The sequence below is a fragment of the Hyperolius riggenbachi genome, chromosome 3 (genome assembly GCF_040937935.1).
Source record: "Hyperolius riggenbachi isolate aHypRig1 chromosome 3, aHypRig1.pri, whole genome shotgun sequence".
NCBI lineage: Eukaryota > Metazoa > Chordata > Amphibia > Anura > Hyperoliidae > Hyperolius > Hyperolius riggenbachi.
Genome location: NC_090648.1, coordinates 219,207,969 through 219,222,218, shown reverse-complemented (window position 1 = coordinate 219,222,218; position 14,250 = coordinate 219,207,969). Strand labels below are relative to the sequence as shown.

The window sequence follows — 14,250 nt, the reverse complement described above, 5'->3', positions numbered from 1 at the left end:
AGGATCTAATCCAAAGCAATATAGATTGTAACTGTAAATCAAGATGAGTTTGTTGAATTTTGGTTGTGAAATTCTCGTTTTGACATGTATCTGACCAAACTCTCCTGCAATAACAGGGCACATGCTGTGCTGATCTGTACAGGCACCCTCAGCTAGATGCAGACATTGAAGCTGTAAAGGAAATATATGGGGAAAATGCTGTATCTGTAAGGTATGTAAGGCTGTTTCAATGCAATACTTTCTACTCATTACCTACTTTTTTGACTTTTTTTTATACTTTAGCTGAGCTCTTCAAGGAATGAGGAATCTGGAGCATAAAAATAGGAAACACAAATATAGCTCTACAGAGAACACACAAGCAGGCACTGGTTCATAAATCTTAAAGCTCCTGGTTACATCTAGACAGCACACGTATTTGTACAGGCATACTAAAAATATTCACTGAAAGTATCAGAGAAATGGTAGTCCACTCACTTAGCTGGGAACTACCCTTTGGCAATAGCAAGTCAAATGTACTCAAAGTCTTCAAAAGAACTTAAACGGACGCATATCTATATGATTAAAAAAAATTATATGATTAAAAAAAAACCATACCTGATTTGAAACCAAAAAGTATTGGCAGTTCTGGATTTCCTTAACTTAAACCCCCACTGCAAGAACAGGGGCCTGATTCACAAAGCGGTGCTAACAGTTAGCACGCCTGTGAAAAGCCCTTTATCACGCCTAAACTCAGTTTAGGCGTGATAAGAAGAAACTCGCGCGAATGTTCCGCGCGCAAAGTTTTCCGCGCGCAAGCGCGCAGGCGCGCGCGCAGCACCCGGCGCTTCGCGCGAAGCTCCCATTAAGCCCTATGGGACTTTGCGCGCGCGTACGCGCGGTAGCTTCGCGCGAAGAGCAGCACAAATCGGTGATAACTCAGTGGTGCAAAGGTTATCACGCCTAAAGTCTTTTAGGCGTGATAACTGAGTTATCACCGCTTTGTGAATCAAGCCCCAAATGTTTTCCTAAATCTCTATAGACACACATTTTCAGAACTTGTTTTCTCTGTTAATATGCTCCTTGGTTAGCTGATAAATCATCAAGTACCTGGTCAGAAGTCCAGACAGCATCCACTTCCTGTACCACAGACTGTCATTGGTACAGACTGCAGTCTTCTCAGAGAGATTCAGTATTTGCCTTTCCCTTTGCAGTATGAAAAGCAGGATGATGTATGCAAATTGTGATGTCAGCTCCAATCACAAAAACTGAAACTAATCCCCTGCACTCATCTACTTTGCATCATGTGACTAAAATTGAAATGTATGATTTTTAGTTGCAGAGGCATCATTTCACTCAAAAAGGGTAACATTTGAAAACTGTCATTTACGAAGATATTCATTGTTATTTTCAGAACTATGCATGGAAATTGTACTAGTTACTAAGCAGTATTATGATACGTCCCAGGATGGGTATTAAGTCTACTTGTTATTATGTCCTGGTATGGTTTGGGTATTTTAAATTTACATTTGTATTTTATCTTTTCCTATAGTCATTGTTCAAGCATTAAAGTATGTACAGTATATGTTTTTATGAATGTCTTCCTCCTTGATTAGTGGCCCCATTTCTCCATTTCCGACTATGCTACTCTGATAAGGCATGTTAACTTTGATAAGGTGTGATATCCTTGATAAGGTGTGATATTTGAGTTATCACGGTTTAGTGAATCAAGCCCATAGCGCATGATCAGCATGCTACAGTTTGGATTAAATGACAATGTAAAATAAAAGCCATGGTTATGTTTGTTATAAACTTGCACTTCTGCATGTATGCTTGGAGTATAAGGATATAAAGGAATAATTTGCATGGCTCTGCACATTGTCCTGAATCGGTGCATTCTGGGCATGTGGAAGTACAAACTTGGAAGGCCTACGATGGCAAAACTAGTGCTTTGTAATTTAATTCAGATGAAATGGGCCAGGACTTGACGTCCTATAAGGTCATCTCTGTGTGTCTGACCCATAATGGGGAGGGAGGAAATCTTGGTCTTGAGCTCCCAGATAGTAAACAAGACTTTCTAAGTGAAATCCAGCCCTGTCCTGTACCAGCTAAAATGCTGTATTTGTTTTAGACAGATTAGCTAGTGGTTGATAAAATTGCAAGCTGCAGTCTGTATAAACTCTGGCATATGTACTGTGCTATGAAAATGAACACAATAAAATTAATAATCACACATGTAGTGCTTTACATCTTAGTAAGTATAAATAGAAAGTCATATTTCTAGATTCCACATACATTATTATTATTTATTTTTTTATATTTCTCAATTATGCTTGTTGCTTGTCTCTTCACTTCCAGTCTGTTATTCTTTTCAGAGAATATGGGACCATTGATGATGCTGACATTGACCTGCACATTAACATTAGCTTCCTGGATGTAAGAATATCCACCTTTATTGTCTGTTTATTGTTTGTTCGATGCTTTGTCCTTTTCAGGCAGCTGCACAGTTCTGCTCCCCCACAGTAAGGGCATCTATAATAAGATCTTCCCTGTTCCTCCTCCTTCTCTGTCTCATTTCATCACCATATAGAACATAAATACAAAGATCACAACAAAGAGTCCATTACCTGTTTCCTTAACATTATACCTGCCCTTTATTTCCACTTATATGTAAAGGGATTGTATAGAACTTTTCTGTAGCCTCCATTATTTACCAAATACATTTTGAATAATTAAAATATCTGTACAGTCTATATTCATATTTAGATACAGGACAGCAGTATTAGCTCCATCTAGGAATGTAAGTGTAACTCCTCATACAAGCAGGAGGTTACCAAGTAACCCCTGGTGTCAGTAACGTTATGCCAAGTGACACATATACATTTATTGGCAGTATGCCCTAATTGTGTATACATTCTATCCAATATCCCCTAATGCTGAAAGAGAAATTGTTTATTTTACAATATATATAATTTATAATTATCTAACTCTATGGACTGTGATAAGTGAAAAAACTCTGATACCTCAGAAGTGCCTGGCACATTGAGCTCTATGTCAGTTATCTTAATTAGTCTTAATGATAGCAGAGCTCCATACGGCGGTGGCTCCTGGCCCTGTGATCACTCTGAGCCAATCACATTGATCACAGCTCAGTTTTTAGAAAAAAGGTCTGTGGTCCTTAACCACTTAAGGACCAAGGGATTTTGCAATGATCGGTGCTGCGTGAGCTCTACAGCCCGCAGCACCGATCAGGAATGTGTCAGGGCGATCAGACTTCCCCCCTTTTTTCCCCACTAGGGGAATGTCCTGCAGGGGGGTCTGATCGCCGCCGGCTACTATTGATTTGCGGAGGGGGTCGGCTCCTCAAAGCCCCCCTCCGCAGCGTTTTCCGGGCTCCCTCTGCTCACCTCCCTCTCCCTTGTCCTCTGTGCGGCGCAGGACGGATATCCATCCTGCGCCTGATAGGATAGGCTTCTGCCTATCAGATGCCGGCGATCCCTGGCCAATCAGAGGCCGGGGATCGCCGATCTACGTCATGGCGCTGCTGCGCAGCAGCGCCGTGTGATGTAAACAGCGGGGATTCCTTCCCCGGATGTTTACATTATGCGTGCGAGCCGCGATCGGCGGCTCGCACACTGTTCATGGAGGCAGTCTCCGTGAACTGGCATCGAGCGGCCGTTTCCATGCTATACCACTAACGACCTGCCGACGCCTATGGGCGTTAGGCGGTCGTTAAGTGGTTAAAGAGAAACTCCGACCAAGAATTGAACTTTATCCCAATCAGAAGCTGACACCCCCCTTTTATATGAGAAATCTATTCCTTTTCACAGACAGACCATCAGGGGGCGCTGTATGACTGATATTGTGGTGAAACCCCTCCCACAAGAAACTCTGAGTACGTACTCCTGGCAGTTTCCTGTCTGTGAACCTTGCTGCATTGTGGGAAATAGCTGTTTACAGCTGTTTCCAACTGCCAAAAAAACAAGGAGCAGCTACATCACCTGCCCACAGTAAAAATGTCACCATGTAATAAATGTTAGAATGTAAATCAGGGATTTAAAAGATTTTACAATGGGCAAACACAGACTAGATCATTTATACATAATTATTGTAAAAATGAACCACTTTTTTTATTACATTAAAGGGCCAGAGACTGTCAGTATAGAAGAGGTTAATATTGTTATTTATGTAAACAACGGTCTTGGCTAGCTGTCTCACAGCAGTCTTCTTGTGTGATTGTGTATTAGCCCTACAAAGTGTCACTCTAAAGATGGGAGCCAATAGGCATGCAGGTGGCTGCACAAAGCTAGATCAGTTGGACAATAGATTAGATGTAAATATCAAATCTAATGAAAATATGTTGAAACTATGGCATTTTGGAAGGAGATTACAATCAAAGTATTGATCTTATATAGATTGGAAAGGGCAGTTCTTGCCTTGATTGATCCCACTGGGAAGCGTCTGGAGCTGCTGAGACAATGAGGGGAACAGGGGCAGCAGCAGCGCATGATCCAGACTCTGCCAAGCGTTGTACTGCTTCAGGCATGACAAAGCTTGCAGCAGTGAGATTGATGTTAGACAATCTTTCTGCTGAAATCTTGTCTAATATCTAATGGTCTAGAGTGGTAAAATAGGTAACAAATTGATATCTGGAATATATAAATTTTTTTCCTGATCTACCCATCATCTACTAGTGTATAACCACCATACAGGGTATTATTAAGCCCATATGTGAGTACAAAATTAAAACATTTACTTAATCTACATCTATACTGTATATATGCATATTATCATTATTGTTGCTTTAATGCTGTCCTTCAGGGGCGTAACAATAGACCCTGGAAGAGATGCAGCCGCAGGGGGACCCAGAAAACGCAGGGGCCCCGTGGGGGGGGAGTTTCTTTTCCCTGTCCTGAAATACTAATAACTAAGGGCGAGAAAGAGAAAAAAAAAACGTTCTGTTCTCTGCACAATTGTTGTAATGACTGCATCTGCTCAGTCACTGATAAGGAATCATACAAAGTTTTCCAGATAAAGATTTGTAGACAGTCCCCTATCCAGTGGGCAGCAGGCTCTTGTGTACAGCGCCCAGCCCCCAACCTCTCTACCCCTCCCCAAGTGTTGTGTATTATAGTGATGCTGGAGGAGTCTACAGAGCTAGTTCTGCTCCATCAGAGATGGACAGAGTGAGTGTAATAAGCTGAGGCTGGGAGCACACTCGTCTGTCAGTTTTCTGTGTGCGTTTTCTACACACCATGTGTGTCTGTATGTGTGAAAACATGCATCTTTTATCACAGAAACGAATGTAATTGACAGAGAAAATGTGTGCACTGCTTCACGTATGTCTGTTTTTATCTACATGGTGAAAACACATTCAAGTGTGCACTAGCCAATTGAATAACATTGGTTCTCAGTTAACCTGTGCAGAAAGTGAGGGGGGAGGGGCCCCATTCAAAGTTTTCCAGGGGGGCCCAGTGATTTCTAGTTACACCCCTGCTGTCCCTTTAATACTCTTTTGAGCATTTACTATATGGTTGTTTATTTCCTGTCTCTCATTGTTTTTTGCGCTTGCCTGCAGGAGGAGGTAGCTACTGCCTGGAAAGTCATCCGCACAGAGCCCATAGTCCTTCGCTTGCGCTTTTCACTTTCACAGTATCTGGATGGCCCTGGTAAGTGCTTTCTGAGACTCACAGATCTCTATAGTATACTATTTGTTTCTGCTGCAGATTCATCCTGATGTTTTAAAGTATACCTTAGCCCTAAAAAATCTATGTGCAAGAGTATGTCTATGCAGTGCTTAAAGGGACTCCGAGCTGTAACTAGAATCAAAATCTGAACTTACCTGGGGTTTTCTCCAGCCCACCGTAGGTCAGGAGGTCCCTCGGCGTCCATCTGGCTCTTTTCCCAGGCCTTGGTCAGAAATGGCTCCCCGGCGGCTCCCGGCGACACTGGGCCCGAGTGTTGGGCTCCTTCTTCCTGAAAGGTGACGTCAGTCGTCACCACGCCGGCCGCCTCACGTCATCACGCCGGCCGGCGTGACAGTACTGCACATGCGCGGTTTAATCACGCATGCGCCGTACTGTCATGCCGGCCACCGTGATGACGCAAAGCAGCCGGTGTGGTGACGACTGACGTCACCTTTCAGGAAGAAGGAGCCCAAGTAAGCAAACACAGCTTTTCTTAAGAGACAGATAAATTGACTCAGGGTCCTGAGTGTTCGAAACATTTGTGCTTTTTGCCCATAGGAACCAGTCACAGTTCCTATCTCATTTGCTCAGCAGCACTATAAATTGGCAGTAGCAAGATAATTTTTTGGAGGAAGCAACAGTCATTTTCACATAAACTGAGGAAGGTACATACAGGGCACCGACCCCAGCAGTAGTCAGGAGCTAGTGGTGAGACAAGGTGGAAGATTTTGATGTAGCAGCCACAGAGGTATATGTAATTGACATCACTAACCCGTAATGTTTAGTGCCATAGAGTCTCATATCTGTAGCTCCAGCAAAATTGCTGTGTGCAGGTAGCATGTTTTTAGGCAGTGTTGCCAACTCATCCCTTTAATTACTGACACATATGCATTATACAGGTTTCGTGGCTAGGTAGATGCAGTTAAGGCACTGATTATGTGTAAAAAAGCCCCAGAACCTGTATAACTTAGATGTGTCAGTAATTAAAGGGATGAGTTGGCAACACTGCTATTAGGGAGTGTAATGAGCGCAACCTGCGTACATGGGTAACGTGAGTGTTGGTAGGGTAACACATTATATGCTACTTGCACAATATGTGTTACCATAGCAACACTCGTGTTATCCATGTACCGCGGGTTGCACAATGGCACAATGTGCAGCATCCTGCTGGCTGGTAAAAATGCTGTGGGCAGACAATATTGCCAGAGCTACTTAAATCAGGCCCAGTTTCCCATTTACCTTTACCAACAATTAAAAATCTTAGCAGTTGAATGAGGTCTTTACATCTTCCTTTGTATCCAACTGAAAGTGATGACATTTTGCTTGTCCACATGGGAAATCCATAAAAGAATTTAACCACTTGCCAACCGCGCACTCCTAACACACGTCGGCAAAGTGGCAGCTGCAGGACCAGCGACGCAGATCTGCGTCGCCGGCTGCAGGCTAATTAATCAGGAAACAGCCGCTTCCTGTCAATTCGCGGCGGGGGGCTCCGTGAATAGCTTGCGGGCCGCCGATCGCGGCTCGCAGGCTAAATGTAAACACAAGCGGAAATAATCCGCTTTGTTTACATTTGTACAACGCTGCTAACAGTAGCAGCGTTGTACTAGATCAGCGATCCCCGGCCAATCAGCGGCCGGGGATCGCTGTCACATGACAGGCAGGAGCCTGTTAGAGGCTGCACCTGACAGATCTGTTCCTGTGCAGCCTCCGATCTCCGGGGAAGGGAGAGAGGAGAGAGAGAGGGGGAATCCTGCGGTGGAGGGGGCTTTGAGGTGCCCCCCCCCCCGCCAGCCACACGCAGGCAGGAGCGATCAGACCCCCCCAGCACATCATCCCCCTAGTGGGAAAAAAAGGGGGGCGATCTGGTCGCTCTGCCTGGTGTTTGATCTGTGCTGGGGGCTGTAGAGCCCACCCAGCACAGATCAGCGAGATCAGCTCTGGTCCTTAAGGGGGGGTAAAGGCTTGGTCATCAAGTGGTTAATGCTGAGTCTGGGTGATCATTCTATAATTATAGCTCTATGAATCCCTGGCAGCAGTATTGCAGTTTGGTAGCATGTGTTGTAACAGGGTACCCAGCAAAGTTACCGAGCTTCAGGACAACCAGAACTAAACGTAGCTTGGGTTAGGCATATTGATTTAGATCATTTCCGTATAAAGCAATGTTACATAGCGGTGTAGTTGATGCAGTAATAGGAAATTATGTTTGTCAGGGGGGTTGGCCCCTTATATTTGTGGCTATCCTACAATAGGCCATATCAATTCTACATGTTAAATCACCTGTTCTGTTTAGCAGTTAAATAACAAGTGATTTTGGAATAAATAGATTACTTTACAAGTATTTACAACAATAACTTATTGAGCCTCAACGCTAGAGTAATTATTTAATATGCGTATGTGGCATAAGTTATTGGATGTCATCATCCACAGCTATATTAAAAATAATAAGAGTCTTCTACACTTTGAGTAAAGATATAATTATGCAGATATCAGAGCTAGTGGAAGAATGTGAAGACAAGCAGGGTGATGCGTGACATCAGCATGCTAAAGCATGTTATATCCTTTCTATATGGATAGTGATGGAGATAGAGAGGGATAAGGAAAAAACAAAACACAAATCTATGAAAATAAGCCTTGACAATCTGGCATTGACTAGATGCTGCAAAAGTAAATTCAGTAAATAAATAATAATAACTCTGTTGTCATTTACAGTCATTATTTTTCCTTTTTGTTGTAGAGCCTACCATCGATGTCTTTCAGCCATCAAACAGAGAAGATTTTGGACTGGGCATCCAGTTAAAGAAGTAAGTGTGATGCAGACTGGATTGCATAGAATATCAATAATATACCTTATGTGAATCAAATATTTAAAAAAATCTTGTTGAATGGTCAAATTTAGATATTTTTCCTGGAGCTCTATAGACTTATATATTGAGAGAGAATGAGAATAGAAACACTGAAAAGATGAGGTCCCCCTGATTACGGATAAACAGACATTGCAAATAAGAAAACAAACCACCTCATAAGTTTATTGTGGTGTAATAGCTCTAATAAGATTTATAATTTGTATGTAACCACATAAATAGCTGTGCTTTTATGTACATATAGCTGTTGTAGTATTGCCAAAATACACTTTCCAGTAGTATACTCAGTGCAGGTGTTTGTGACTTTTTGGTAAGGTTTTTGCTTACAAATTCTTATTTTCATCCTTAACATGATTGGTTGTTTACTGATCTAACATGCAAGCAAAAAACAGTTGCCCAAGCACATATCACACTATGCGCATGTATAAATGATCTATCAATGTAATGTGATAGATCTCAAAACATGAGGCTACAAGCTGTTTCATCTGTCCTTGGGAGTTTTTACCTCTCCCTTTACTCACTCTTATATAATATTTTCTGCTTTGTTAGTGTAATTGTTTTCTTCCACACTGTAGCTGGTTAACCTTGTCTTTTCTTAACTTTCTTTGTGCATTTTCTTGTGTATCCTTAGGATCCTGTCCCTCTTCTCATCTCATCAGTGGCGGTATCTCAGTAATGAGGTTTTACGCTCACAGCAGGAGAGAAGGCTACGTTGGCTTAGAGTCAGTGGTAGTATTAAAAGGTTTCGAGCTGGGCTGAGCATCTTCTCTCCAGTTCCCAAGTGAGCCTTTTTAGTGTTCTATGTGTCCTTTTACTTCATTATTACGGTATATTTATTTGTTCATAGATGTAGCACTGACACATGTACCACAACAACTTTCATAGATCAATTCACATCACTATCTGTCCTTCAGTGGGGCTTACAATCTACCCTACCACAGTCTAGTGCCAATTTTGAAGGGAACCAGTTAAACCTCCCTGACGTTCAATTTCCCCAGGATTTCTGTGCAAAAAGTGATCCAATTAATTTTCATAACCTTTTTTTCCAGTAACTTCCCAAAATGTGTCAAGCAAGGGTCTAGTATACAGTGCAGGAGAGTATTGACGTGTATGCATGTCAATACTGTTCACAACATGTTTTGTACTGACGTGTATATCCGTCAATACCGCTAGGGAAGTTAACTGACCCATATGTTTTTGGGTTTTGGGGGAAAAACATCATTAAGATGAAACCCACACAAAAACTGTGGGACCTCCAAACAAGTATTCTTAACCCTTTATTTCCCAGGCAGAGTAGCCCACAACCAACTCCTGAGCTATACCAACACACATGGAACATAAGATTGGTCATACAGGTGTTAGGCAGCTATGACTAAGCAACAGAACTAGTTCCGATACGCATCAGCTTTACACTTTCATCAGCTGGATGTAATGATGTTTTGAATAACATTCGGTTGAGCGTAACCTCCTTTTTTTCGCGTGAATCGCTTTGGCTGGCAATTATTTTGGCCCAACTATATAGGAAATAAATATTAGAGCCTCCAAACCCCTCTCACTTCAGGCGTCCTTTTAATATTTTTTTTTCAAAACTAATACATTTTCTTGGTACAATTAATCTTGCAGTCTGAATCTGAAGATATCAGAAGGTTTTGTAAATTATCAAGTTTATTTCTCACTATATGCTATTCTTGCACATTTCTTTCTCAATCCATTCTTGCAGATCTCCTAGTTTTCCTGTTGTTCAAGACTCTGCTGTGCGGAGTAGTCTTACAGGGTCAGATCTGAGAAGTGGTCTAGCAGGAACGGACCTCCGTGGCCCACGTCTTATGAATAGATCAGTGTCCTGCACTCTAAGGAACCCAAAGTCTGAACTATATGGGAGTCACATTACAACACAGGTAAGACCCATCACTCTCCACTCCCTAAAACTGAGGCAAAGCAAGTAAGCATTGGGCTACATCCCATGACATACTAAATCAGTTGTGGATTGGTTTAGAAGCAGAGACAGAAAATTACAAAACTCAAAGCACCCTTGTAATAGTGTTAAGGACAATGGTGTCTTTCCCATCTCTGTGTACCTAAAAAAAGGAGGTGCTTATGGTGCTGGTTTCCACCCTTACTTCCCCTAGTATTTTAATGAAACTTAGCTGGTTTTGGAACTATTTCATTACAATCCAGTGTTGTAATTCAATTCTATTTTCCAGTATTCTTTCCTCGGTTCTTTTGTGTCCCTGCTGTCTTGATTTCAGAACCCCACCCCTCTAACCTCAACCATTGTATATTTGAATTTATAAACACAGAGCATGAAGGCAGCCACTAAGGGGATATTTCAAATAATCTTAGACAAACAAAAACAAACAAACAAATAAACACTATACGTCAGACAGGGGCGTAATTAAACATCACTGTGCCCCCTGCAAAACTTCAAATGGGCCGCCCCTTTCGCATTTACAGGTTGCCTGTTAATGTATGTACATGGGTGGGTGGCAGCCCCCCTCTCGGGCTCCCCCCTGGGCCCCTACAGCTGTGGGGGTGATTGTAACGCCACTGACATCAGAGATGTACCCAGCGTTTCTAAGCTATAAATATAAACCATAGTTATAGCCATCAAGGCCAAGAGAGGGCTAAAACATATTTGAATCACCTTCTGTCCTGCCAGGGCTTCCTGTTTATCCATTAGCCTGGAAAATGGTAAGACTTTGTGGCAACTCCAAATAAGCTCAATGAGAAATGTTCTTCAGATTCTAATTATCCCTCTTATGTTGCACAGGTTAGTGGACACTGTAAGACAGTCCCAACTCTAGAGTACGGCTTTCTGGTGCAGGTGAGTCATTTACAAGTTTTTCAGTGAATCTGCAGTTTGTTCCGCGCCTATTTGAAGTATAGAGAGAATGATATTTATGACATGCCACCCAGTCTCTTATCTTCAGCCAGAGCACTATGATAAAAAAAAAACAGAACAAAGGCCAATAATATATTTTTAGTTTTCAAAGTAGTCATATAACTGGTGCCCTAGAACCTCTCCCCCAATTTTCCTGGTTGAATGACATGCGTGCAACCCATCCGCATCAGTGGCATAGCTAGATATTATGGGGCCACATAACAAAACTTTCATGGGTCCCTCAGATGGAGTCACTCTTTCACCACCTACCCTATGGATAAGAGTTAATTGGACAGTTTACATTATCATGCAATCCACACTGCACATAGTTCATGGGCACTGAGACAAAGTCAGAGGTTGAGGAAACAAGAAAGATAATAGTGGATATATTAAGTACCACCTGGGGCCCCCTATGCTCCAGGGCCCCATAGCAGATGCCATGGCTGCTTTGACTATTGCTACGCCCCTGATCCACATGTTACGAGTGTTTTTTATTTGGGCACAGGGAGAAACCGAACAATGGTTTTCCCTGCGCTAGGAAATATATCAAATATATCCCTGTAATGATTACCTCATTTGTTCCTTTGGATGCTTAATTCAGGGATCTCCTAGCTATTGCCAGCACACGAATTACTGTATTTTTATTGCGATTCGGGCTGTTCCGCTATAGCTGTACTTAACATTACAGCCTATGGCGGCGCCAAAATGACCTGACTTGCATGCAAGGCCATACTCCATACTGCACCTTAGTGATGTGATTAACCTCCCTGGCGGTATGAATGGTGCGGCTGCGCGGCCGCGGGAGGGTTTTTCTCACCTTTTTTTTTTTTTTTAAGCATGTAGCTAGCCTAGCACTAGCTACATGCTTCCCCCCTACCCGCGGCGTCCGCCCGTCCCCTCCGATCGCCGCCGGCGCTGCTTGCCCATAAGGAAATCCCGTTCTGAACGGGATTTCCTTGAGGGCTTCCCCCGTCGCCATGGCGAGGAACGGAGTGACGTCATCGACGTCGCCGACGTCGTGACATCACAGGGAATCCCGATCCACCCCATAGCGCAGCCTGGCGCCGATTGGCCAGGCTGCACAAGGGGTATGCGGGGGGGCCCATGTATCGCGGCGGGTAGCGGCGCATCGGCGGCGGGCGGCGGCAATCGCAACAAACACGCAGCTAGCAAAGTGCTAGCTGTGTGTTTGAAAAAAAAATGATGCAAATCGGCCCAGCAGGGCCTGAGCGGCACCCTCCGGCGGCTTACCCCGTGTCCAGCACGGGGTTACCGCTAAGGAGGTTAAGGCCTCGTTCCCTCTATGCCCATTTTTTACATTTTAATTTAAGTTGATGGGTTCATTCATATTTACTGCATTTCCTGATGGCAGAAAAAAAGCTGTTCACACTTTTAAAAAATAAAACCCATTATCAGCTGCTGAAAACATGCAGGGAATTTGCATCAACAAGATTTGTGTGCATTGAAAAAAGCACATGGAAAAACTCAGAGTACATCAATTTTAATTGTGTGTTGCTTTAATAACGTACGTTATGCTGTTTGAATGGCACGTGTTATACAGTAAAAGCAATGTGCACGTTGTGTAAATAACACAAGCTGCTAACACAGGGGGTGGAGGCACTCAATATCTAACTGATAGTATTAGCTTGATAAAATAAGAGAGGTAATCTTCCTTCTCCAGATGAATAACACCAATTATTTGAAAAGGATTTTATTCATGCACAAGGATGATCATCATCCTTAAAATTGTGCATGAATAAAATCCTTTTCAAATGATTGGTGTTATTCATCTGGAGAGGGAAGATTACCTCTCTTACTTGTATTAATCTAATACTATCAGTTCTATATTAAGCACCTCCACCCCCTGTATCACTTAGTTTACACCTCTAAACCAGGTAAGTATCTTTATTGGTTTTAACCATACAGATCCGTTGGAGAGCAACTGTCCAGTACCTGAGAAGACCTGGAGAACCGAGAGGGGATGGTTATTTCCCCATAAGCTTATGGTCGTTGCAGTAACTGCACCCTACCTTTGTTTTATAATTCACACCCTACCTACCACCCTTTACAAAATTAGGCTCCTCATCTCCCTCTTGTCCATAGGTGACCAACGTTTGAGAAACCCCTGTGACTACTTACTGCATAACACAAGATGCACTATTTATACAATGCATGTTATGTTGCTTGTGTAAATACTGGTAAATTTGACATGTACTTCATGGGCATGTCAGTTTGCCAGCCTTTTATGAACCAGGGCCATACGAAAGCATGAAGCTTTTTCAAGTCAGCTGCTGTAGCAGATGTGTTCATACTTAACTGGGAGGAGGAAAGGGCTATTGTGATAAATATTATCCTGCCTACACTTGAGAAATTTCTTTATTTACATACTCACTGGGTGTACGCCATACTGCTGCCCGGCCATACGCATAATAACATTATATCTATGGCAGCACCCAGGTGAGGCACAGTGTGGGATAGAGCGCGCGCCGAAATGACCTGCTTTGCCACCAATGATCTCCAGCCTGGGAGGTCCTTATAAAACCAGGCCCTATTTGTCTACCTCCACTCTAATTCCATGGTCCTCTGTTTTATTTTTTTCATAGATAATGAAGTATGCAGAACAACGACTCCCCACACTAAATGAGTATTGTGTAGTATGTGATGAGCAGCATGTCTTCCAGAATGCATCCATGCTCAAGGTAAGTCTGCATCAAAGCTATAGTAATACACACTCCCTAAACCCCGTGTTAGGAGCTCCCAAACACCTGATAAAGGAGGTCACCCCAAAACATGTCGTGCATTGCTGAGATTTTAAATGCAAGTTTAAAAGCCATTGGAGTGC

General features: G+C 42.8%; 1 protein-coding gene across 2 annotated transcripts in view; it reads left to right on the top strand.

Moving 5' to 3' along the window:
- The window catches only part of PARP6 (poly(ADP-ribose) polymerase family member 6), an 88,828-nt gene that overhangs the window by 23,992 nt on the left and 50,586 nt on the right, over positions 1 to 14,250 (top strand). For both annotated transcript variants that reach the window (XM_068275755.1, XM_068275754.1), the window contains exons 4-11: positions 117 to 211; positions 2,352 to 2,412; positions 5,555 to 5,645; positions 8,401 to 8,467; positions 9,159 to 9,308; positions 10,248 to 10,425; positions 11,298 to 11,351; positions 14,012 to 14,107. In XM_068275755.1, the coding sequence (XP_068131856.1) occupies positions 117 to 211; positions 2,352 to 2,412; positions 5,555 to 5,645; positions 8,401 to 8,467; positions 9,159 to 9,308; positions 10,248 to 10,425; positions 11,298 to 11,351; positions 14,012 to 14,107 (792 nt within the window). The remainder of the gene's footprint in view (positions 1 to 116; positions 212 to 2,351; positions 2,413 to 5,554; positions 5,646 to 8,400; positions 8,468 to 9,158; positions 9,309 to 10,247; positions 10,426 to 11,297; positions 11,352 to 14,011; positions 14,108 to 14,250) is intronic.